The sequence below is a fragment of the Salvelinus fontinalis genome, chromosome 17 (assembly GCF_029448725.1).
Source record: "Salvelinus fontinalis isolate EN_2023a chromosome 17, ASM2944872v1, whole genome shotgun sequence".
Taxonomy (NCBI): domain Eukaryota; kingdom Metazoa; phylum Chordata; class Actinopteri; order Salmoniformes; family Salmonidae; genus Salvelinus; species Salvelinus fontinalis.
Genome location: NC_074681.1, coordinates 26,139,500 through 26,164,509, shown reverse-complemented (window position 1 = coordinate 26,164,509; position 25,010 = coordinate 26,139,500). Strand labels below are relative to the sequence as shown.

Below are 25,010 nucleotides of genomic sequence, written 5' to 3'. Positions count from 1 at the left end.
TAGATTGTAGGACGGTCGGGGTGTTAAGCATATCCCATTTTAGGTCACCTAACAGAACGAACTCTGAAGCTAGATGGGGTCAATCAATTACCATATGGTGTCCAGGGCACAGCTGGGAGCTGAGGGGGGTCTGTAACAGGCGGCAACAGAGAGACTTATTTCTGGAGAGATTCATTTTTAAAATTAGAAGCTCGAACTGTTTGGGCATAGACCTCGAAAGTATAACAGAACTTTGCAGGCTATCTCTGCAGTAGATTGCAACTCCTCCCCTTTTGGCAGTTCTATCTTGACGGAAAATGTTGTAATTTGGGATGGAAATCTCAGAATTTTTGATGGCCTCTAAGCCAGGGCAAGGACATCAGGGTTGGCGGAGTGTGCTAAAGCAGTGAGTAAACCAACCTTGATCGAGGCTTCTGATGTTAACATGCATGAAACCAAGGCTTTTACGGTTACAGAAGTCAACAAAGGAGAGCATCTGGGAACACACAGGGCCTGGGTTAACCTCTACATCACCCGAGGAACAGAGGAGGAGTAGGATGAGGGTACGGCTAAAGGCTATCAAAACTGGTCGTCTAGTGCGTTGGGGACAGACAATGAAAGGAGCACATTTCTGGGCGTGGTAGAATAGATTCAGGGCATAATGTACAAACAGGGGTATGGTAGGGTGCGGGTACAGTTGAGGTAAACCTAGGCATTGAGTGATGATAAGAGAGAATGCATCTCTGGAGGCACTAGTGAGGTCACTAGGTGAGGTTACCCCATGTGTGGGAGGTGGGACAAAAGAGGTATCTGAGGCATGTTGAGTTGGGCTAGGGGCTCCGCAGTAAAATAAAACAATGATAACTACCCTAAACAACAGTATACAAGGCACATTGACATTAGAGAGAGACATAAAGCGAGGCATAAATCAATCACAGGTGTTGATTGGGAGAGCTAGTTAAGACAACGAGTATTACAGCAACAGCTAATCAGCTAAGACAACACAACAGGTAAAATGGCAATGTATGGGCAGAGAGGGTCAGTTAACTACACACAGGGCCTGAGTTCAATACCTAGGATAGGATAAAGCAATCCTTCTGCCCCCCCCCCCCCCCCCTTAAAAGATGTAGATGCACTATTGTAAAGTGGCTGTTCCACTGGATGTCATTAGGTGAATGCACCAATTTGTAAGTCGCTCTGGATAAGAGCGTCTGCTAAATGACTTAAATGTAATGTAAATGTTCAAGACTGGGACCGACAGATAAACAAAACAAACAAAATGGAGTACCGTGATTAATGAACAGTCCAGCAGACATCAGCTATGTAGCCAGGTGATCATAGGGTCCAGTGAACAGCAAAAGATGAAACAGGGAAGTCGTTACTTTGCTAGCAAGAGGGAGACACGGCGTTCATAAAGTTAGCAGGCCGGGGCTAGCAGAAACGTCTTCATCGACGTCCCGATAAAGGCAGGTTGAGGGCACATCGGATGGAATTACGTCAGCAGACCAGTCATGATGGATCTGCGGGGTTCTGTGTCAACAAAGGGTCCAGGCCAATTGGCAAAAGATGTAATGTAGCTGGAGTAATATCGTTTGCTAGCCGGGAGATGCGCCTGGCTCAAGGCTAACTGGCTAAGGGCGTTCACCCAGCCCAGTTAATGAAAGCCTGTCTTCAGGGGAGTACAGCTTGTCAGCTCTGAGCCTCGGCTTAAGGCATACCCATGCAGTCGAGAATGTATTACTAATAGATTGTATAGGTTACCTAATAGGAGGAAAGATTAATCAGCTTCCTTTTTCCCCCATCAAAGCAGTTCATCATATCAATATTTGTAAAAAAATGCGGCTCAGTAACCTCACATTCTTGTTAACCTTCTGCAGACTAAAAATACAGGCTAAACACCAGATAGATTTCAAGAGGGGACTTATTTGTAAAGGTTTTGACATAGTTATCTCTATTTCAATTCGATGTCACTGCCTGCCCTGCATTGGAGTCAAGACCTGAAGTGGGAGTGTATCATGCACAAATTCCGATGAGATAATTCAGTGGCAAAATATGAAATATTAATATATATTGATAGCAATATATTCCCAGATAGTTTCTCCCTGAAACATGGTGGCTCGTTTTCAGGAATGAGTGAGGATGAGAGGGTACCTGTTGCAGGACCAATACAACAAAAAGTATCTATACAACAATACTCTAGCCCAGGGATGGGCAACTTTGATGGGGATGGGGCCATAAGTCAAGAGGGGCAACTCAAGAGGGGCAGCAGTGGCTTGCTGGTCTGCGTACCCACATCCATACCTACACATGCAGTCAGAGCCAGCTCTAGCCTCTTTGGGGGCCCTAAGCAAAATATTGTCAGGCCCCTTCTTGACTGTGTTAGATACATTTCCTCCAATTCTACTCATTTTGCCATTGAGCAGAGAAAAAAAACTAGCAGTTTTACAGTGAATTTCCTGAAATTCTACACATTTTGCCATAGGGCATAGGGTAGAGAGAAATGTTAGCCGTTTTTAATGTGATATGTTAATGAGAGTGACTAGCAATATCCATGGGGGCCCCACAGCCTGTAATTTGACCATGATTACTACAAGTTTAGATAGCTGGCTAGACTAATATAAAAAATGTTAGCTGACATGGGTGAGTGACCGTCAGTGACTGACATAACAAGAGAAAAATTGCTGATGTACAACCAAATTTCTAAATGGCACTTTCTGCATTCTACTATTCCAACTCTCAACAGTAAATTGACACCCAGACTGAGTTCCTGGGTCTCAACTTACTCGTCCGCGAGCCTACAAAAGGGGGTCATGCGGCCCATGGGCCGCCATTTGCCCATCCCTGCTCTACCCAATAGAAAACTTTTACAGGTATGTGCTACAAGAGAAGTAGATGCTGTTTACCCAGTGTTTTCCCAAGAAGTAATGAATCTAGCACCACATGCTAATCTCTTCTAATTCCTCTCATCAGTGGAAGGATAATTAATTGACCTGTTGTCGTCTTATTACTACACTATTACATAAGCGTGAGTGATTGCAGTAAATATTTGTTTTAAACTGAAAGATTGAAATGCAAGATGGACATACAATACCAGTCAAAAGTCTGGACACACCTACTCATTCCAGGTTTTTTTTTATTTTTACTATTTTCTACATTGTAGAATAATAGTGAAGACATCAAAACTATGAAATAGCACATATGGAATTATGTTGTAAGCAAAAAAGTGTTAAACAAATCAGAATATATTTTATTTTTGAGATTCTTCAAAATTACCACCCTATTGCCTTAATGGCAGCTTTGGACACTCTTGACATTCACTAAACCAGTTTCATGAGATAGTCACCTGGAATGCATTTCAATTAACAGGTGTGCCTTGTTAAAAGTGAATTTGTGGAATTTCTTTCCTTCTTAATGCGTTTCAGCCAATCAGTCGTGGTGTGACAAGGTAGGGGTGGTATACAGAAGATAGCCCTATTTGGTAAAAGACCAAGTCCATATTACAGCAAGAACAGCTCACATAAGCAAAGATAAACGACAGTCCATCATTACTTTAAGACATGAATGTCAGTCAATGCGGAATATTTCTAGAACTTTTAAAGTTTCTTCAAGTGCAGTTGCAAAAACCATCAAGCGCTATGATGAAACTGGCTCTCATAAGGAAAGGAATACTCAGAGTTACCTCTGCTGCAAAGGATAAGGTCATTCGAGTTACCAGCCTCAAAAATTTCAGACCAAATAAATGCTTCACAGAGTTCAAGTAACAGACACATCTCAACATCAACTGTTCAGAGAAGACTGCATGAATCAGGCCTTCATGGTCTAATTGCTGTAAAGAAACCACTACTAAAGGACACCAATAATAAGAAGAGACTTGCTTGGGCCAAGAAACATGAGCAATGGACATTAGACCAGTGAAAATCTGTCCATTAGTCTGATGAGTCCAAATTTGAGATTTTTCGTTCCAACCACCGTGTCTTTGTGAGACGCAGAGTAGGTGAACGGATGATCTCCACATGTGTGGTTACCACCGTGAAGCATGGAGGACGAGGTGTGATGGTGGGGGGGTGCTTTGCTGGTGACATTGTCTGTGATTTATTTAGAATTCAAGGCACACTTAGCCAGCATGGCTAACACAGAATTCTGCAGCGATACGCCATCCGTCTGGTTTGCACTTAGTGGGACTATTATTGTTTTTTCAACAGGACAATGACCCAAAACACACCTCCAGGCTGTGTAAGGGCTATTTGACCAAGGAGAGTGATGGAGTACTGCATCAGATGGCCTGGTCTCCACAATCACCTGACCTCAACCAAATTGAGATGGTTTGGGATGAGTTGGACCGCAGAGTGAAGCAAAATCAGCCAACAAGTGCTCAGCATATGTGGGAACTCCTTCAAGACTGTTGGAAAAGCATTCCAGGTGAAGCTGGTTGAGAGAATGCCAAGACTGTGCAAAGCTGTCATCAAGGCAAAGGGTGGCTACTTTGAAGAATCTAAAATAAAATATATATTTTGATTTGTTTAACACTTTTTTGGTTACTACATGATTCCATATGTGTTATTTCATAGTGTTGATGTCTTCACTATTATTCTACAATGTAGATAATAGTAAACATAAAGAAAAACCCGGGAATGAGTAAGTGTGTCCAAACTTTTGACTGGTACTGTATGTTGTATATATACACTGCTCAAAAAAAAAAAGGGAACACTTAAACAACACAATGTAACTCCAAGTCAATCACACTTCTGTGAAATCAAACTGTCCACTTAGGAAGCAACACTGATTGCCAATAAATTTCACATGCTGTTGTGCAAATGGAATAGACAAAAGATGGAAATTATAGGCAATTAGCAAGACACGCCCCAAAACAGGAGTGATTCTGCAGGTGGTGACCACAGACCACTTCTCAGTTCCTATGCTTCCTGGCTGATGTTTTGGTCACTTTTGAATGCTGGCGGTGCTCCCAATCTAGTGGTAGCATGAGACGGAGTCTACAACCCACACAAGTGGCTCAGGTAGTGCAGCTCATCCAGGATGGCACATCAATGCGAACTGTGGCAAAAAGGTTTGCTGTGTCTGTCAGCGTAGTGTCCAGAGCATGCAGGCGCTACCAGGAGACAGGCCAGTACATCAGGAGACGTGGAGGAGGCCGTAGGAGGGCAACAACCCAGCAGCAGGACCGCTACCTCTGCCTTTGTGCAAGGAGGTGCACTGCCAGCGCCCTGCAAAATGACCTCCAGCAGGCCACAAATGTGCATGTGTCTACTCAAACGGTCAGAAACAAACTCCATGAGGGTGGTATGAGGGCCCGACGTCCACAGGTGGGGGTTGTGCTTACAGCCCAACACCGTGCAGGACGTTTGGCATTTGCCAGAGAACACCAAGATTGGCAAATTCGCCACTGGCGCCCTGTGCTCTTCACAGATGAAAGCAGGTTCACACTGAGCACATGAGCACATGTGACAGACGTGACAGAGTCTGGAGACGCCGTGGAGAACGTTCTGCTGCCTGCAACATCCTCCAGCATGACCGGTTTGGCGATGGGTCAGTCATGGTGTGGGGTGGCATTTCTTTGTGGGGCCGCACAGCCCTCCATGTGCTCGCCAGAGGTAGCCTGACTGCCATTAGGTACCGAGATGAGATCCTCAGAGCCCTTGTGAGACCATATGCTGACACATGCACATTTGTGGCCTGCTGGAGGTAATTTTGCAGGGCGCTGGCAGTGCACCTCCTTGCACAAAGGCAGAGGTAGCGGTCCTGCTGCTGGGTTGTTGCCCTCCTACGGCCTCCTCCACGTCTCCTGATGTACTGGCCTGTCTCCTGGTAGCGCCTGCATGCTCTGGACACTACGCTGACAGACACAGCAAACCTTTTTGCCACAGTTCGCATTGATGTGCCATCCTGGATGAACTGCACTACCTGAGCCACTTGTGTGGGTTGTAGACTCCGTCTCATGCTACCACTAGAGTGAGAGCACCGCCAGCATTCAAAAGTGACCAAAACATCAGCCAGGAAGCATAGGAACTGAGAAGTGGTCTGTGGTCACCACCTGCAGAATCACTCCTGGTTTGGGGGGTGTCTTGCTAATTGCCTATAATTTCCACCTTTTGTCTATTCCATTTGCACAACAGCATGTGAAATTTATTGTCAATCAGTGTTGCTTCCTAAGTGGGCAGGTTGATTTCACAGAAGTGTGATTGACTTGGAGTCACATTGTGTTGTTTAAGTGTTCCCTTTATTTTTTTGAGCAGTGTATATCAGTACATTTTCCCTAAATGCTGACACATTTTCTCACAGACATGCATGCATGCACACGTGAATACACCCACACGCATGCACACACATGCCCACGCACATACACACAATGTTAATAATCCATGATGCAGAGGTAAGAAACAAGAGGATTAATAATGATTCATGGGTTATTTTCGGTTTATGAGTTCAGCTGTCTCTTTGCAATGATCTGTAAAATGTCCTGAGAGTGTTGCAGGCGAGATCCCTCGTGGGCATCAAAGTGGGAATGGAAGAATTGTAAGACCAGCCATTGTCTGAATGTATGCTTGTGAAGTTAGATCCTTCGGTTTGTGCAGTTAAATGTGCAGTCTAACTTCAATTTGCAGAGGCTGCACACTCAACCTGGACTCAGGCTTAGACGTAACATAATAAACGTCAATCTGTCTCCCTCCATTTAGTAAGATACAGTGCATTTGGAAAGTATTCAGACCCCTTCACTTTTTCCACATTGTTATGTTACAGCCTTATTCTAAAATGGATAAAAATAGTTTTTTCCCCTCATCAATCTACACACAATACCCCCTAATGATAAAGCAAAAACAGATTTATACCAATTAAGAAATGGAAATATCACATTTACATAAGTATTCAGACACTTTACTCAGTACTTTGTTGAAGCAAATTTAGCAGGAATTACAGCCTCGGGTCTACAAGCTTGGCACGTTTGTTTTTAGGGAGTTTCCCCCATTATTCTCTGCAGATCCACTCAAGCTTTGTCAGATTGGATGGGGAGTGTTACTGCACAGCTATTTTCAGGTCTCTCCAGAGATGTTCTATCGGGTTCAAGTCCAGACTCTGACTGGGCCACTTAAGGACATTCAGAAACTTGTCCCGAAGCCAATCCTGCATTGTCTTGGCTGTATGCTTAGGGTCGTTGTCCTTTTGGAAGGTGAACCTTCGCCCCAGTCTGAGGTCCTGAGCGCTCTGTAGCAGGTTTTCATCAAGGATCTCTCTGTACTTCGCTCTGTTCATCTTTCAATCGATCCTGACTAGTCTCCCAGTCCCTGCCGCTGAAAAACTTCCCCACAGCATGATGCTGCCGCCACCATGCTTCACCGTAGGGATGGTACCAGGTTTCCACCAGACGTGCCGCTTGGCATTCAGGCCAAAGAGTTAAATCTTGGTTTCATCAGAGAATCGTGTTTCTCATGGTCTGAGAGTCCTTTAGATGCCTTTTGGAAAACTCCAAGTGGGCTGTCATGTGCCTTTTACCGAGGAGTGGCTTCTTTCTGGCCACTCTACCATAAAGGCCTTATTGGTGGAGTGCTGCAGAAATGGTTGTCCTTCTGGAAGGTTCTTCCATCTCCACAGAGGAACTCTTGGAACTTTGTCAGAGTGACCATCGGGATCTTAGTCACCTCCCTGACCAAGGCCCTTCTCCCCCGATTGCTCAGTTTGGCCTGGCAGCCAGCTCTAGGAAGAGTCTTGGTGGTTGCAAACTTCTTCCAATTAAGAATGTTGGAGGCCACTTTGGTCTTGGGGACCTTCAATGCTGCAGAAATGTTTTGGTACCCTTCCAAAACATCGACACAATCCTGTCTCGGAGCTCTACAGACAATTCCTTTGACCTCATGGCTTGATTGTTGCTCTGACATGCACCATCAACTGTGGGACCTTATATAGACAGTTGTGTGCCTTTCCAAATTATGTCCAATATATTGAATTTACCACAGGTGGACTCCAATCATGTTGTAGAAACATCTCAAGGATGATCAATGGAAACCAGATTCACGTGAGCTCAATTTTGAGTCTCATAGCAAAGGGTCTGAATACTTATGTAAATAAGGTATTTCAGTTTTAAATATCTTAAACTGTTTTCGCTTTGTCATTATGTGATATTTTATTATTACATTATTATTACATCCATTTTAGAATAAGGCTGTAACGTAACAAAATGTGGAAAAAGGTATGTATTAATTTGTGGATGTCCATTATACATTTCGTATGATATGTTACGAATTGCAATTCGCACAATATGTAACGAATTTTAAATACTTATCTTCACGAATTCCAATGTGTCGTGGCTAACATTAGCTAGGAGGCTAACGTTAGCTAGGTTAGGGGTTAAGGTTGGGGAAGGGTTAGCTAGCATGTAGCCAGCAGATCCGACCCACTTGCTTACAGCTGCACTAGGGTCGGACAGGCTTCCTGTCTAGATTAAAGGGATACTTCGAGATTTTGGCAAGATCACCTAGTGGATACAGTTTTTAGGTCTCTGCGTGCAATTTTAAGGAAGTTGCTAACTAGCATTAGCACATTTGCAAACTACTGTTAGCGCAATGACTAGAAGTCTATGGTAACTGATAGCATTCCTTCATACTGGATGCAGAGATATAGGTCGTGTCTACACTTGCTATCAGAATACGAAGAGCGCATTGAAAAGACGGTCTAGATGCACAAAAGTTGCTTTGTGGTCTGATTGTGTTCAGATCTGGCTGACCACTTCAGGAGGTGGTTATGGATGTATTGTGTGCGAATTTCTCCTCAGTCTGGATGCAATCAGGATACCAAAAGCTAATACAGTGTGTGATGTCATCAGCCCTCTTCCCACAAGTCTCCAGAAAATGTGTGTTTTGGAACCGAGGTACCTTTTCATTATACCGTTGGAGAAAATATGCTCCTAGCGTGTGAGGAATGTGTTTGCTGGCCTCATAAATGCTAGTCAGCTAGCGAATATGTTAACCTGTTTGCTATACCTTTAGCGTTGCTTGCTAGTTTGGTGGCTAGCTACAGAGGTTAGCTGGCTAGTTAGCTACTGCATTCAGTTATTGTTGTGTTATCATATTTAGCCTATTCCACCGTTTGTAGAGTACTTACTGGCATTTGAATATAGTGCGGGAAAAGGGAACCCGGACATGCTGTGGACACGGTAGACACATTTAAATGTAGGTGTAGATTGGCTATGAAAAGCCAACTGACATTTACTCCTGAGGTGCTGACTTGTTGCACCCTCGACAACTACTGTGGTTATTATTATTTGACCATGCTGGTCATTTATGAACATTTGAACATCTTGGCCATGTTCTGTTATAATCTCCACCCGGCACAGCCAGAAGAGGACTGGCCACCCCTCATAGCCTGGTTCCTCTCAAGGTTTCTTCCTAGGTTTTGGCCTTTCTAGGGAGTTTTTCCTAGCCACCGTGCTTCTACACCTGCAATGCTTGCTGTTTGGGGTTTTAGGCTGGGTTTCTGTACAGCACTTTGATATATCAGCTGATGTAAGAAGGGCTATATAAATACATTTGATTTGATTTAGAGGCGTGACGTGTTCAGAATTTTAAGATTAGAATTCTATGATCAGAATACTAAAGCTACATGAACTTTCAAATCTAGACACGGCCATACAAATGTTATCCATGAGTTCATCTGACTCTGGGGAAGTAGATAAATGGCTTCATTGCTAAAATCACGTAGTATCCCTTTTAGACACAACAAAGCCGGCATGATACATGGCTCAGAAAACGTACCTCAATCCAGGGATAAGAATTCCGTTGTACTCCAAATTGTCACATTATTCCAACTATTACACCAAGAAGATGAAACCTCTGATCTAGCGGACTCACTAAACACACGTTTTTTTTGTGCAAAATATGTCTTCTGAGTGTTGTCTGGTTTGCTTAATATAAATAATTTGAAATTATTTATACTTGTACTTTTGATGCTTAAGTATATTTTTGCGATTACATTTACTTTTAATACTTAAGTATATTTAAAACCAAATATTTTTAGACTTTTACTCAAGTAGTATTTTACTGGGTGACTTACATTTTTACTTGAGTAATTTTCTATTACGGTATCTTTACTTTGACTCAAGTATGACAATTGGGCACTTTTTCCACCACTGGGTACATCATTTACAAAAAATTGCATGTTAGCTAGACAGCCATTCCGACCGAATTAAAAATAATTGTGATAAAAATGTATGCAAATTCCCCTTCGTGCATTCGTCACTACCATTACCAACAATTTATTTAATTTGACTTCATATGAACTTAAACTGTCCTAAAACGTATTTGTTGAATGTTTATTTTGGGAATAAAAGTATACTCTTTTGACGTATTTCAATACCCGTAAGCATACTAATAGTTGCTGTGCATTTCTGTTTTTAGCGTAGCTAGTCTTGCCTTCTAGCAGTGCCATGATGAAGTGTGCCCAATAAATAGCTTCATTGTGTCACAACGGGATTCAAATAGACAGGTTACATTGTATTCCGGGGATCGTTGGTGTTCGAATCGAACATCATTTTCAGATGTTATGTTTATTTTATTTCGCTGGCAGCTGGGCATTCCACCAACTAGTCAGACGGTGTTTCGTGTTGTGCTGGCTGTAAAGAGGACAGTGTGCGTCAGCATTCAAGATGGACACCGCCGAGGAAGGTAGCTAGCAAGCTCGTCAACCCATATTATTAAATTTACGTTACAGTATTAACTTCCTGTTGTGACACGCATTTGATTGGCCCTCAAGGAATCTGTTTTGTGGAAATGTAACAATAACGGTTTCTTTCTGTCGATTCTGCTACCTGCGTGTAGTAGCTAACGTTAACGTCAGCTAGTAAGCTAACTATGTTAAGCTACATCCACTCACTCACCACTAGGTCCGAGATATAGCTAACCAACATTCGTGACTGCTAGTTAACATTAGTCGTGGGCTAACTTCACTGCTACACGTTCTTGTTAAATGTCGATTCAATAGAATAGTGGCGTAGTACTCAATTATACAATCAACATAGCTAGCTAGCGAACTAGCTAGCGAATAGCGACATGATAGAATTGACATGTTTGTTTGCAAACCCTCCCAGTATGTGCCACCCACCCATTACATTAGTACTGTCACTCACTTGATTGGTGTCAGTGACAAGTAAAGTATGTGCATGATTCATTGCTGAATGTAAAGTTAATCAAAAGCCCCAGACTATTTACAAAGGAAAGCCCTTACATAAAGAGTATTGAGATCACTGAAATATCTGCAAGGTTGTTATCATGCAAGTTGCACATTACGGTTTCTCATAACAAAGCTGGTCTGATTTTCTGCATACAAAATCAGCATCATGCCTTTTTCTTTGTTGGTAGAACCCTGTTCTCTGTGATTTTGTTTTGATTCGTGTCCTTGTTTTCTGCAGGGGATATATGCCGGGTCTGCCGGTCTGAAGGAACCCCGGACAAGCCACTATATCACCCGTGTGTTTGCACAGGAAGTATAAAATTCATCCACCAAGAATGGTATGTGGTGTTGGCGATATACTCAAACACAGGGCCAGTGGCATTTCTTTAGAGACAGACTGTGTTCTAGTCAGAGCATGATGCATTCAAGATTGAGATCAGAGCCAAGTATTACTAAGTGTAACAGTATAACTTTACGTCGTCCCCTCGCCCTGACACGGGCGCGAACCAGGGACCCTCTGCACACATCAACTGACACCCACGAAGCGTCGTTACCCATCGATCCACAAAAGCCGCGGCCTCTGCAGAGCAAGGGGCAACACTACTAATAGGTTTCAGAGCAAGTGACGTAACTGATTGAAACGCTACTAGCGCGTACCCGCTAACTAGCTAGCCATTTCACATCCGTTACATAACGAGAAGTAATACTTAGCCAGAGATGCACTCTGATACTAAACTGTCAACTGCGTTTATTTTCAGCAAACTTAACATGTGTAAATATTTGTATGAACATAACAAGATTCAACAACTGAGACATAAACTGATCAAGTTTCACAGACATGTGACTAACAGAAATGGGATAATGTGTCCCTGAACAAAGGGGGGGGTCAAAATCAAAAGTAATAGTATCTGGTGTGGCCACCAGCTGCATTAAGTACTGCAGTGCATCTCCACATGGACTCCACCAGATTTGATAGTTCTTGCTGTGAGATGTTACCCCACTCTTCCACCAAGGCACCTATAAGTTCCCAGACATTTCTGGGGGGAATGGCCCGAGCCCTCACCCTCCAATACAACAGGTCCCAGACGTGCTCAATGGGATTGAGATCCGGGCTTTTTGCTGGCCATGGCAGAACACTGACATTACTGTCTTGCAGGAAATCACGCACAGAACGAGCAGTATGGCTGGTGGCATTGTCATGCTGGAGGGTCATGTCAGGATGAGCCTGCAGGAAGGGTACCACATGAGGGAGGAGGATGTCTTCCCTGTAACGCACAGCATTGAGATTGCCTGTAATGACAACAAGCTCAGTCCGATGATGCTGTGACACACCGCCTCAGACCATGATGGACCCTCCACCTCCAAATTGATCCCGCTCCAGAGTACAGGCCTCGGTGTAACGCTCATTCCTTCGACGATAAACGCGAATCCGACCATCACCCCTAGTGAGACAAAACCGCGACTCGTCAGTGAAGAGCACTTTCTGCCAGTCCTGTCTGGTCCAGCGACGGTGGGTTTGTGCCCATAGGTGACTTTGTGGCACTGGCCACATCTGCAGTCCTCATGCCTCCTTGCAGCATGCCTAAGGCATGTTCAAACAGATGAGCAGTGACCCTGGGCATTTTTCTTTTGGTGTTTTTCAGAGTCTGTAGAAAGGCCTCTTTATTGTCCTAAGTTTTCATAACTGACCTTAATTGCCTACCGTCTGTAAGCTGTTCTTGTCTTAACGACCGTTCCACAGGTGCATGTTCATTAATTGTGTATGGTTCATTGAACAAGCATGGGAAGCAGTGTTTAAACACTTTACAATGAATATCTGTGAAGTTATTTGGATTTTTACAAATGATCTTTGAAAGACAGGGTCCTGAAAAAGGGACGTTTCTTTTTTATTGAGTTTATATCTCTCCCCGTGCTAGATGTACTGACCTTAGGCATTGTCAATTTATCTTTTGCATTGCTGCACATGTGACACTGCACTTATATAATCCATCTATGTGTTTTCACAGCTTGGTACAATGGCTAAAACACAGCAGAAAAGAATACTGCGAGTTATGCAAACACAGATTTGCTTTTACACCAAGTAAGTCATTCAATTTCTTTCTATATGCCTTCTGTTTTAACATACTATTCAATTCAGCATTTACTTCTCAGAGTGAGGCTGTGAGCTTGTCTGAAGACTCACTGAATTATTCTGCTGCTCTATCAATTGTTACATACTTCAGTCTGAATTAGAGAACTACCGATGAAGATTTTTTTTTTTAGGGCCGATGAAGAATTTTTGGGGGTCAAGAAGGCAGGTGGCCGATATTCAATATCATTAGATTTACAAAATGTTGATGACAAAATGTCCCAGAGACAGTCATGTATGCATTAATGTATCAATTTTTAAATTAAACAATACATTTGACTTTGTTTTTACCAAATGTATCTACATAACAACATAATGGTAATACTTGTATTTGAATGGTAAATCTCTTGATAAACTGGATAAATTAAGATGTCATGGTCCCACTCACAATACAGGTGAATGCATATGCATTAGGAGTGTGTGCATGTATTGAGCTGGTTTTGGCTGATCAGTGGAGTCTGTCATCTGTAGCACCATAATCTGTTTGCCTTCCATTTGGGACCTATATTAGCCCACTGATCAGCAACATTTGCTCCAGCATGTCAAGCCTGTATGGAAGGACATATAATATAGGCACTGCTGTTAGTTTGAGAATATAAAAGAACATGTTTTCAATGCAAATGGATCCAACGTAACATCATGATTTGTGATCACGGATGCTTATGAAACTAGCATTTTTTTTTTTCAGTGAAAGGGAGAACATGTTTTTTTTTCAGCTGTTAGTACACATTTTTAGACATCTCAGCTGCCAGGGTGAAATTCGGAACAACTCAATTGGCTAGTTCAGCTATCTTAACAAGAAATGGGCGGGTTGTAACTTGATCCTACTGCTACGATTTGATAGAGCGAGGGTGTAGCTCCGCTCCCTTTCAAATCTCCTCATCTCTCTCCATCGCTCATATCACTTGGTTCTGTTTTCTGCTACTATGAGAACTAACTCAATGGCTAGGTGCACATTTATGGCTTGGTAGCAAATGTCATATCAAACAAGGAAAGCGAGGGTAGGAAACAATCTGAAACGTCAAGGCACGTTCTATTTGACTCAAATTGGCCGATAGTTTCAAAAGGTCCATAAACATTTAGAAAGATTCTTAAGTAGCTAACCCTATTGCCAACCTTTTTATTTAGGTATTTTAAAACACTTCATTCTATCCCTTTTATGACAATCATCTAATCCGACTGTCAATTTATGGATACGATTGCGGCTGGTCAGATCAGGACACTAGTATATAGCTAATGTTAGGCGCTAATAGCCAACATAGCTAGCTATCTGATATCTTAGCACCATGTTTATCTAGCTAACACCACAGATAAAAGGGTTAGTTATCGTAATCTTTGCTAACACGTCGCTATAGCTAGTTTGCTTATTGCATGCATGTCCAGGCACGTTGACACGATCCCTTATTATTAGTAAATTAACTAAACTAATATTTGCAACAGCAGTTCGATTTTGGTCAATTTATCAATACTGCACCTTTCTGTTGGAGAATGAGCTAGCCTGCTGCTGATTTTTTTTTTTTTTCAGCTAGACATTCTATAGCATTGTGCCGTGCTCATGGCTCAGGCGGTGTGGTTGCTAGCATAGCAGCAGCTTATATCGGCCCGATATATTGGCTCGGATGACTATCTGTCGTTCTCTAGTCTGAATCTGCTATCGTTGAAGTCGTTTGTGGTGATGAGGGGCGTTGTACAAAACAAAGTAGTCAGCAATTGGATAGTCTAACCAATCAGAGTATCAAAGACAATAAAGAATTTTCAAAACTTTACCCATGTGTGTTCTGGTTTTGGGAGGTAGTCAAATCCAGACTCATTGTGGAGAAGAAACAAATGTCTGCAGGCGTGTCGTTTTGGCAGAAACAATGAGTGTGGGTAGCCAGGCAAGCTGTGAGCTGCCCTGGGTTGTTGTCATACAGTAAAGGTCTAGGGGACAGACATGCAGCCCTGTTTAAACTAATACATTTCTCTGGAAGTGTAGCTCAAGCTAATGTGCATGCAGCAGCCTGCTCTGTTTCTCTTACTGGAGTCTCTGCCATCTTCATTCACATAGTGAGTGATTTAGCAAGAGATTAGCATACTACTTGTGTTTTGAGATTATTAATATCTTGTTTTTGAAATATTTTTTTCTTGTGGTTTTCTCAGATGATTAGATTGTTTATCCTTGTCCTTTAGACAGTCTGTCATGATACCAATAGAAAATGGTCAGTTTTCTGACATGGCAACTGCTGACAAATCTCAGGATAACCTCTAGTCTGATCCATTGCAAGCTTTTGTTAGTTCTGAATGGACCCAATTAGGACCAGTAAAGGAGTGTTGGCATTTGAGTATGTGAAAATTAAGTAGCCTATTTGATCCTTTATTTCCTCTGTTCTTTTCCAGTCTATTCTCCAGACATGCCTTCCCGGCTGCCTGTCCAGGACATATTTGCGGGGTTGCTGACGAGTGTAGGCACAGCTATTAGATACTGGTTTCACTACACACTAGTGGCTTTTGCTTGGCTGGGAGTGGTTCCTCTCACAGCATGTAAGTACAAACGTCCTAAAACAGACTGGTGGTACATGTTGTTCAGCAAGTTATCCATTGTTAGCCCTTTGTAACTGTGTGTTGACCGACTGTCTTATTCCCGCAGGTCGCATCTACAAGTGTCTGTTTACCGGTTCTGTGAGCTCACTCCTCACCCTGCCATTAGATATGCTTTCTACGTATGTTTTTTATTCTTCTCCCAGACCTATACAAAACATTACTCTGTAAAAACATGAACAAATGCTGTTTTGTCATTTAGCAGATAACATTCGGACTCATCGTGAGACAATTGTCATGTCCCTTCATCCACAGAGAGAACTTGCTGGCGGACTGCTTGCAGGGTTGTTTCGTGGTGACGTGTACACTCTGCGCCTTCATCAGTCTGGTGTGGCTGCGGGAGCAGATTGTTCATGGTGGCGCCCCCCAGTGGCTGGAGCAGAATCAGCAGCAGCAGCCTCAACATGCACCAGCTCCACAACCTAATGAGGTAGCCAAAAATCTCACTGTCAAGTCACTCTTTAACATAATGATTTAATAATGGTAGCATTCTTTTAGTGCAACTTCATAAGTTGAGTGTTTTGAGCACTCAATACACTCTTTCTTAACCACCTATTCTAATGTTTTGGAGCTACCTGCCCCCACCTTCATGTCCCATGTTTTTTCCCTATCAGCAGGCCCCTGGTCCTGGGCAGGGGGCAGCTGAAAACCAGCCTGCTGCAGCTGAGCCCCCGGCAGACAATGGTCCAGCGGCTGAGGTCCCCGACATCCAGATGGACCCGGCAGAGGACATGGAGTTGGAGGACGAGGCTGGGGCTGAGGATGTAGCGGATGCCAACAATGGAGCACAAGGTACAAACCTCAGAATGGAAAGGTTCTAGCATGGTCACAGTTATGTTGTGCTTTTGCCAACACCATTGCTCATTGTCAGTAACCAGGAGTTGGTTTAATAGCACAAACAGACTGGCACTCAGGCTATAAAGGTCCAAGATGCTAAGCTAATACAGTCTTATTCAAAGGCTTATTAAGGATGTTGCATTTGCATTTAACAGTATTGAACATCATATTCTCTATATTTGATCATTTTTCATAGACTTTAATCTGTTGGTGATATCTGTTTGTTTGTCAAAGTATGTTCCACAATTGGTGTCAGTGAGTGAGGTGATGCTTTTCTCTTTGTAGATGACATGAATTGGAATGCCCTGGAATGGGACCGGGCAGCAGAGGAGTTAACATGGGAGAGGGTGAGTCTGGCTTAGAATTCCCTCAGGCCTATTTGTGTTATACACATTGGTCATTGTGTCTTTGAAAATTAGAGTGAATTATTATTTTTTTTTAATCACAGATGCTTGGTCTTGATGGCTCCTTGGTTTTCCTGGTAAGTAGCTCATTCTTGGAGGAGAAAAAATAGCATTTGATGTTTTCCCATGTTTGATGAAATAGCACACCCTTTTGAGAAAGTCTTCAATTTGTGTTCTTTCTTTTTTAGGAGCATGTCTTCTGGGTGGTCTCACTAAACACACTCTTCATTCTGGTGTTCGGTATGTATCATTAAACTAATGTTAAGAGAATGTGCAATTGATGAATAAACAATATAAAGAGAAATATTTGAACATCTGACTTGTATTGTTAATTTTTTTCAGCTTTCTGCCCGTATCATATTGGTCATTTCACAGTTGTGGGACTTGGCTTTGAGGAAAATGTAAGTATCACCTTAAATGTTTAGATTTTCTCTCACACGTGTAACCATATAGATTTTATTTCAAATCTATATGAATTGATTTTGTGAAGTTTGTTTTGAAATTTGAATGACTCGTTCCATTGAATGCAGAACGAAGAAAATAAGATTATTTTGATTGTGTAATTTCCTGTTGCAGGTGCGAGCTTCCCATTTCGAAGGCCTCATCACCACCATCGTGGGCTACATCCTCCTGGCCATGCTATTAATACTGTGCCATGTATCCTCTGGTGTCTCTCACACAAGTGTTATAGCCTAGTTTCAGTCTGTAATAGACATGATGTACTACCTGTGTTGTACTGTATGTATTCGTGTGTCTTCCTTAACAAAAATCCCAGGGATTGGCAGCGCTGGTGAGATTTCAAAGATCCAGACACCTTTTAGGAGTGTGCTACATTGTTGTCAAGGTATCTAAAATTATGATAATGATTTCTCCCATGATTGGGAATGCAAAGCTGGACTGGTATATGGCTAGTTTGTGTCTTATGGACTCAGAAGTATATACATATAGAATCTTGTGTTTACCTTCCGTATGTTCTGAACTGTTACATAGCAATTGGGATTACATTCCAATCTGCCTTCTATTGCCATAAAATAAATACCAGTTATTATAACTATTGATATTATAATTAACCAGGTATCCCTGCTGGTAGTCGTGGAGATCGGTGTATTCCCTCTCATCTGTGGCTGGTGGCTCGACATCTGCTCACTGGTAAGCCAACCATGTTTTTCTGCTTCAATGATTCCTACTTTCGAAATAATAATTGATAAATCACTTAGAAACCAAGTTGTTTTCTGTGTTGCAGGAGATGTTTGATGCCTCTCTGAAGGACAGAGAGCTGAGTTTTGACTCTGCTCCCGGCACCACCATGTTCCTCCACTGGCTTGTAGGGATGGTCTACGTCTTCTACTTTGCCTCGTTCATCCTCTTACTGCGAGAGGTGAGATGGTTTTCTCTCATACCTTCATAGCTGTCATTTGCCATGATATTTCTGCTGTAGAATTATTCTATATATATCTCCCCATGGCTGATCTGTTTCAAATTTTCGATCTAGGTGCTGAGACCCGGTGTTTTATGGTTTCTCAGAAACCTGAACGATCCCGATTTTAATCCTGTTCAAGAAATGATTCACCTGCCAATATACAGACATCTCAGAAGATTCATTTTATCGGTGGTGAGTCGCAAGTCGCAACTCATTTTTTTCTTGTCTAATGTTAAATGCCATATCTGTGGGTGTCTGGACAAGACATGTACAGAACCAGTAACACTGGGTTTCTCCTGTCTTTCTCCACAGGTGGTGTTTGGCTCCATAGTTTTGCTAATGTTGTGGCTTCCCATAAGGACGATCAAACTCATCCTCCCAGCCTTCCTCCCATACAATGTTATGCTGTACAGGTACATCTAGGGGCCTAGAATGACTTGACTTAAGCCCCTGGCTCATAGTAATGTAATAAAGCTGTTACGGCCCAAGACTCCCGTTTTGCATTTACCGGAGGACAAACCATGGGCCACATTAATGCATACCTCTTTAGTAATAAAAACAAAAACATCTTCAGTAACTAACAAATACCCCTCTAATGTACTGTTGTGAGTGATGGTAATGTTTCTGTTGACTGGATGATGTGTTGACGGTCTCCATCTCCCAGTGATGCTCCAGTCAGTGAGCTGTCTCTGGAGCTCCTGCTACTGCAGGTGGTTCTGCCGGCGCTGCTGGAACAGGGTCACACACGCCAGTGGCTCAAAGGCCTGGTCAGAGCCTGGACCGTCACCGCCGGATACCTGCTGTGAGTGTCACACACAAACAACAACATACCAACACACTGTAGACTCTGTGTGCGGTTTATCATTTACATTGGAAATCATTATTCTACTGTGATATTGTTAATGCAGGCTCTCATCGTTCTCACATAAAACCAAGGTAAAAACCCAGAATTTAGGTATTGTAGACTGACACACATCCTTGGTCTCATCTCAGAAAACCCCATGTTAACCGTGCTGTCTGTGCCACAGAGACCTCCACTCGTACCTGTTGGGTGACCAGGAGGAGAATGACGATGATGCAGACCAGCAGGCCAATAACAACCAGCAGAGGAGGAATAACAACGCCATCCCTGAGGGGCTGCATGCTGCCCACCAGGCTATCCTCCAGCAGGGAGGCCCTGTGGGTGTCCAGCCCTACCACCGGCCCATGAAGTTCACCTTTAGGGTGAGACATGACTATCACTCTCACCTGGTTATCATACAGTGCATTTGGAAAGTATTCAGACCCCTTTGTTACATTACAGCCTTATTCTAAAATGTATTTTCCCTCATCAATCTAAACACAATACCCCATAATGACAAAGCGAAAACAGGTTTTTAGAAATGTTTGCAAATTTATAAAAAAGAAACATACTAGCTAACATAAGTATTCAGAACCTCTGCTATGAGACTCGAAATTGAGCTCAGGGGCATCCTGTTTCCATTGATCATCCTTGAGATGTTTCTACAACTTGGAGTCCACCTGTGGTAAATTCAATTGATTGGTCATGATTTGGAAAGGCACACACCTGTCTATATAAGGTCCCACAGTTGACAGTGCATGTCAGAAAACAAACAAAGCCATGAGGTCGAAGGGATTGTCCATAGAGCTCCGAGACAGGATTATGTCGGCACAGATCTGGGGAAGGGTACCAACATTTTTTTGCAGCGTTGAACGTCCCCAAGAATACAGTGGCCATCATTCTTATATGGAAGAAGTTTGTAACCACCAAGTCTCTTTTGCCGCCCAGCCAAACTGAGCAATCTGGGTAGAACCCGATGGTCACTTTGACAGAGCTACAGAGATCCTCTGTGGAGATGGGAGAACCTTCCAGAAGGACAACCATCTCTGCAGCACTCCACCAGTCAGGCCTTTATGGTAGAGTGGCCAGACAGAAGCCACTCCTCAGTAAAAGGCACAAGACAGCCCGCTTGGAGTTTGTCAAAAGGCACCTAAAGGACTCTCAGACCATGAGAAACAAGATTATTTGGTCTGAGGAAACCATGATTGAACTCTTTGGCCTAAATGCCAAGCGTCACATCTGGAGGAAGCCTGGCACTATCCCTACTGTGAAGCGTGTTGGCAGCATCATGCTGTGGGGATGTTTTTCAGCGGCAGGGGCTGGGAGACTAGTCAGGATCGAAAGAAAGATGTACAAAGATATCCTTGATGAAAACCTGCTCCAGAGCACTCAGGACCTCAGACTGGGGGCAAAGGTTCACCTTCCTACAGGACAACAACCCTAAGCACACAGCCAAGACAACGCAGGAGTGGCTTCGGGACAAGTCTCTGAATATCCTTGTTGGGCCCAGCCAGAGCCCGGACTTGAACTCGATCGAACATCTCTGGAGACACTTGAAAATAGCTGTGCAGCAACGCTCCCCACCCAAGCTTACAGAGCTTGAGAGGATCTGCAGAGGGGAATGGGAGAAATTCTCCAAATACAGGTGTGCCAAGCTTGTAGCGTCATACCCAAGAAAACTCGAGGCTGTGATTGCTGGCAAAGGCTCTTCAACAAAGTACTGAGTGAAGGATCTGAGTACTTATATAAATGTTTTTTCTTTGTCATGATAGGGTATTGTGTGTAGATTGACAAGGGGGGGGGGGTCCATTTTAGAATAAGACTAACGTAACAATGTGGAAAAAGTAAAGTGGTCTGATGACATTCACTCTCTCCTGTTTATAATATAATGACTATCATCCTGCAGCAGTAGACTCTTCACTTGTTTCCTCTAACCCATCTTTGTCTTCTTTCTCAGAGCATGATAATGTAGTGTATTCTTGTTTTTCTAGATTGTGCTCCTGATCGTGTTCATGTGTGTGACACTGCTGGTGGCCAGTCTGGCGTGCCTTACGTTGCCAGGTGAGTTTTCTGTATAGTCCACACAACCCACTCAGTCACTCACTGAATTACACTATCCACTCCACTGTCTTCCTCTTTCACCTACTGTCACCCTCTCTCCCTGTCTCAACCCCTCCGCCCCCTGCTACAGTATTCACTGGCCGGTACCTGATGTCCTTCTGGACGGGCAGTGCTAAGATCCACGAGCTGTACACGGCAGCGTGCGGCCTATACGTGTGCTGGCTGTCCATCAGGGTCATCACCGTGCTGCTGTCCTGGATGCCCCAGGGCAGGAGGGCCATTCTACTCAAGGTCCAGGAGTGGACCCTCATGGTAATGCTCTGCAACACGGTAATGACAAGCAACACCCACCACCCACCGCCCACATCTGTCATGAGTGAATTGGTCTTCATAACTATTTTTGTTTTTCCCCACGTACTGAATTAGAAGGAGAATTATGTGATTTTTATACAACAAAATCTAGTGTGTGAAGATGGTTTAAAACAGATAAATTGACATGTAAAGACCCATAGAGATTTAAGTACTGTATGTTCATATTGTTTATGCTGTTTCTATTACACTGTGCTTTATGTTAGTTTGCAAGGGCTCACCTCCTTTGTGAATGCATGGCTTTGGGTGATGAATGTCCTCTACATAGGCTGAACCAGAATACAAATTCAAGATGGCTCAGTAAAATGACACCCACTGTAGGTGTCTAGGAGAGGCTTGTGTTTCTAGCCCTATGTGTTGCCTTGTACTGCACTGTAGATCCTGAAGACAGTGGTCGTAGCTGTGTTGCTGGCTGGCGCCATCCCTCTCCTGCTGGGCTTGCTGTTTGAGATGGTCATAGTAGCCCCTCTCAGGGTGCCTCTGGACCAGACACCACTCTTCTACCCCTGGCAGGTACTGTAAGGATCTCTCATCTAACACCAGTGTCCATATACCGTTATGGGATTGCAGTACATTAGATGAAAATGGGCATCTTAAGATTTTAAACTGCACCTAAAACATGTATGATGCTTTTGTTAGATTGCCTCAATTGGATAACAGAACAAGAGGCAACTACAGCCAACACTACTGTTTTGTGCTTTGTTTCAGGACTGGGCTCTCGGAGTGCTCCATGCCAAAATCATTGCCGCCATTACTCTGATGGGTCCCCAGTGGTGGCTGAAAACAGTGATCGAGCAGGTCGGTCCCACAAGATTGCATTTTATTATGATTATTATTACCTTAATTACTCTGAAGATGCCATTCATGATATAGCTCAGATTCTTGTTGAATATGTGTTGGCATCATTTTGACTTCCTTGTGTTTCCTCTTGTAGGTGTACGCTAACGGAATTCGCAACATTGATCTCCATTTCATCATCCGTAAGCTGGCTGCTCCGGTTATCTGTGTGCTACTGGTGTCTCTCTGTGTGCCCTATGTCATCTCTGCTGGCATCGTTCCCATCGTAGCTCAGTATTCCCCAGGTATGGCAAATATCAGTTAATGAAAGTGGAATTCTGGATTTCAGGTGTGTGTGTGAGCGAGAGAGCGCTGTTATAAGTGAGCAAATTAAAGGGATGATCCTCTGATTGCTCTCTCTGCAGGAGTTACCATGGAGATGCAGAATTTGGTGCAGAGGAGAATCTACCCGTTCCTGCTCATGGTCGTCATGCTGCTGGGAATCCTCTCCTTCCAAATCCGTCAATTTAAGCGCCTTTACGAACACATTAAGAATGACAAGTGAGCACCATGACATTAAGCTCAGCACAACCACACTTATGACTTATACTTATTGCCAATGCTGACCTGACAAAATGTCTTCCGGATGTCTGACTGTCATCACAAAGTCTCCGTTATTACAATGGACCACCATAGTTGCCAGTACAAATCATAAAATAACGTCTCCAAGCCTCTGAGGACATACTTGTTGGCATTTTTACACTTTTGTAGCCAGTATCCTTTCATGGCATGGTATTTCTCTCTGAAACTGTCTTTTTCTTCTTTCCCAGGTACCTGGTTGGACAGAGACTGGTGAACTATGAACGCAAGGCGGCAGGCAGAAGCAGTACAGCCGCACACAGCAGCTCTTCCCAGGAGTAGGAGCTGTTAACACCTGATCTGAGAACAGCCTCTAGCTGTGTAGCCTCACTCCTCCACCGCCTCCCTTTTGATGTCTTTTCACATTCATGACTCAAGCGCTCGCCTCTCACCATGCCTTATTGCAAGCACAGCTGGAGAAAGGAGTGCGTTTTACTAAAAAGATTAAAAGGCTAAATTACCTTGAAAACCAACCAACGTGGATTCAAAAAAGAATGTTTCATCTTTGTACATCTTGAAAAAAAATATATGTATTTTGTTAATTAAATCTAGATGTCACGTTAATCTGTTCCTGTTGTTAGGTCTAGATGCGTTCCTGTTGTTAGGCCTGGATGGACTACTACAGTATTTGACCAGGAGGAGGCAGAGTCCTGCGAGGCCTCTGTACAGCTCTATGGGGTAATCCCATTAGAACACATGAGCTTTAGAGGAGTGATGAGCGTGAGACAAGGCAGAAGAACTTTGGGATCAGTTTTTGTTGTTTTTATTTATTAGTTTTGATTTTCCTTTTTAAGGGGTTTAGTATTACAGTGTGTGGGTGAGAGGTTATCTGCAAGAAAGACAAGTTCCTATTGGAATGGGTGATTTACTCATTCTGCAGCAGGGTTCAAAGCCAGGTAATACCGATTCATGCAGTTCAGTTCACTGACTGACTGGCCACAGGAGCTGATGAGTGTTTCAGGCTTCCCTGAATAGCTTTATACTGGCTTGATGGTCTCCTGTCTCAGGCTGGAGTTATTAATGAAATCCCAGCTAGCCAGCATCATGTAGCTCCAATATTTGGTTTCATTTGAGAGAACCCTAAAAGGCAGCCTGCTTTTTAGTTACAAGATTGTAACTGCTCATGACATCTGTGTAATTTCTGCTCTACATTTCTTGCTACACCTGTTGTACAGAGTAACATAGGTTGTTACATATGCATGAATATCAGTCTGTTGCACTTAAGCTTTAACATAGTGGCAGTCAATCATAAACCATTTTAGTGAAATCAAGTCAGTATTTCAATGTGGTGGTGATGACACTACAATACAATTAAATATGATTTGCTTGACAGGAGTTTTGGATCAGGTTTGACACTTTTTTTTGGTCTGTTAATGAGATTGGTACAATGTTTGTAAATAAAGCATTTCTATGCTTATGGATTGTTTACCATGGAAACAAAACCTATTTTCTTCATTTCAATGTGTATAATTTGCTGTGTCAGTTGGCAGGTTTAAGACTGGATTTCTGACTGTTTTAGAGGGTATTAAATGCAGAGATTCTATGTGACCATATAGTATCTTAACTTTACAAAACTGGGTACTGTTGTTAGCCTGCTATCCGGACCAATTTTTTTAGCAAATTCACTATTTTTATATGTGCGTATAGTGTTTAATTGTGTAGGTCTTTTGTCTGCTTCGTGTTGTTATTCTGAGTGGTTAAGTGTGTGTTGGTCATCTTAATAAATGGCTGCTTTCTTTCCTCACAGAATGTCACCTTGAACTGTTTGTCTTATTCAGAAGTTTCCGTCAAATTGGACTCTGA

The 25,010-nt window shown here is 43.0% G+C and overlaps 1 protein-coding gene across 2 annotated transcripts; it reads left to right on the top strand.

Moving 5' to 3' along the window:
- The first annotated feature begins 10,356 nt into the window (after positions 1-10,356).
- On the top strand, positions 10,357-24,956 carry LOC129814053 (E3 ubiquitin-protein ligase MARCHF6-like). Of its 2 annotated transcripts, none has more exons than XM_055866827.1 (26): positions 10,357-10,649; positions 11,393-11,492; positions 13,161-13,234; positions 15,659-15,802; positions 15,909-15,981; positions 16,115-16,289; positions 16,474-16,651; positions 16,982-17,043; positions 17,145-17,177; positions 17,289-17,340; positions 17,443-17,501; positions 17,677-17,757; positions 17,876-17,944; positions 18,175-18,249; positions 18,344-18,478; positions 18,593-18,712; positions 18,833-18,933; positions 19,185-19,322; positions 19,549-19,744; positions 21,353-21,422; positions 21,553-21,734; positions 22,170-22,304; positions 22,500-22,589; positions 22,726-22,873; positions 22,994-23,129; positions 23,399-24,956. In XM_055866827.1, the coding sequence occupies exons 1-26, from the start codon at positions 10,631-10,633 to the stop codon at positions 23,487-23,489; spliced, it is 2,736 nt and encodes a 911-aa protein (XP_055722802.1). In that variant the 5' UTR covers positions 10,357-10,630; the 3' UTR covers positions 23,490-24,956. The 2 variants fall into 2 exon arrangements, with proteins under 2 accessions (XP_055722802.1, XP_055722801.1); XM_055866826.1 differs by having other exon boundaries at positions 10,358-10,649; positions 21,553-21,752.
- Positions 24,957-25,010: the final 54 nt, after the last annotated feature.

Coding starts and splice junctions, on each gene's coding strand:
- LOC129814053 (XM_055866826.1), top strand. Junction 17,502..17,676: donor GACTTGGCTTTGAGGAAAAT/GTAAGTATCACC, acceptor TTCCTGTTGCAG/GTGCGAGCTTCCCATTTCGA. Junction 23,130..23,398: donor GAACACATTAAGAATGACAA/GTGAGCACCATG, acceptor CTTCTTTCCCAG/GTACCTGGTTGGACAGAGAC.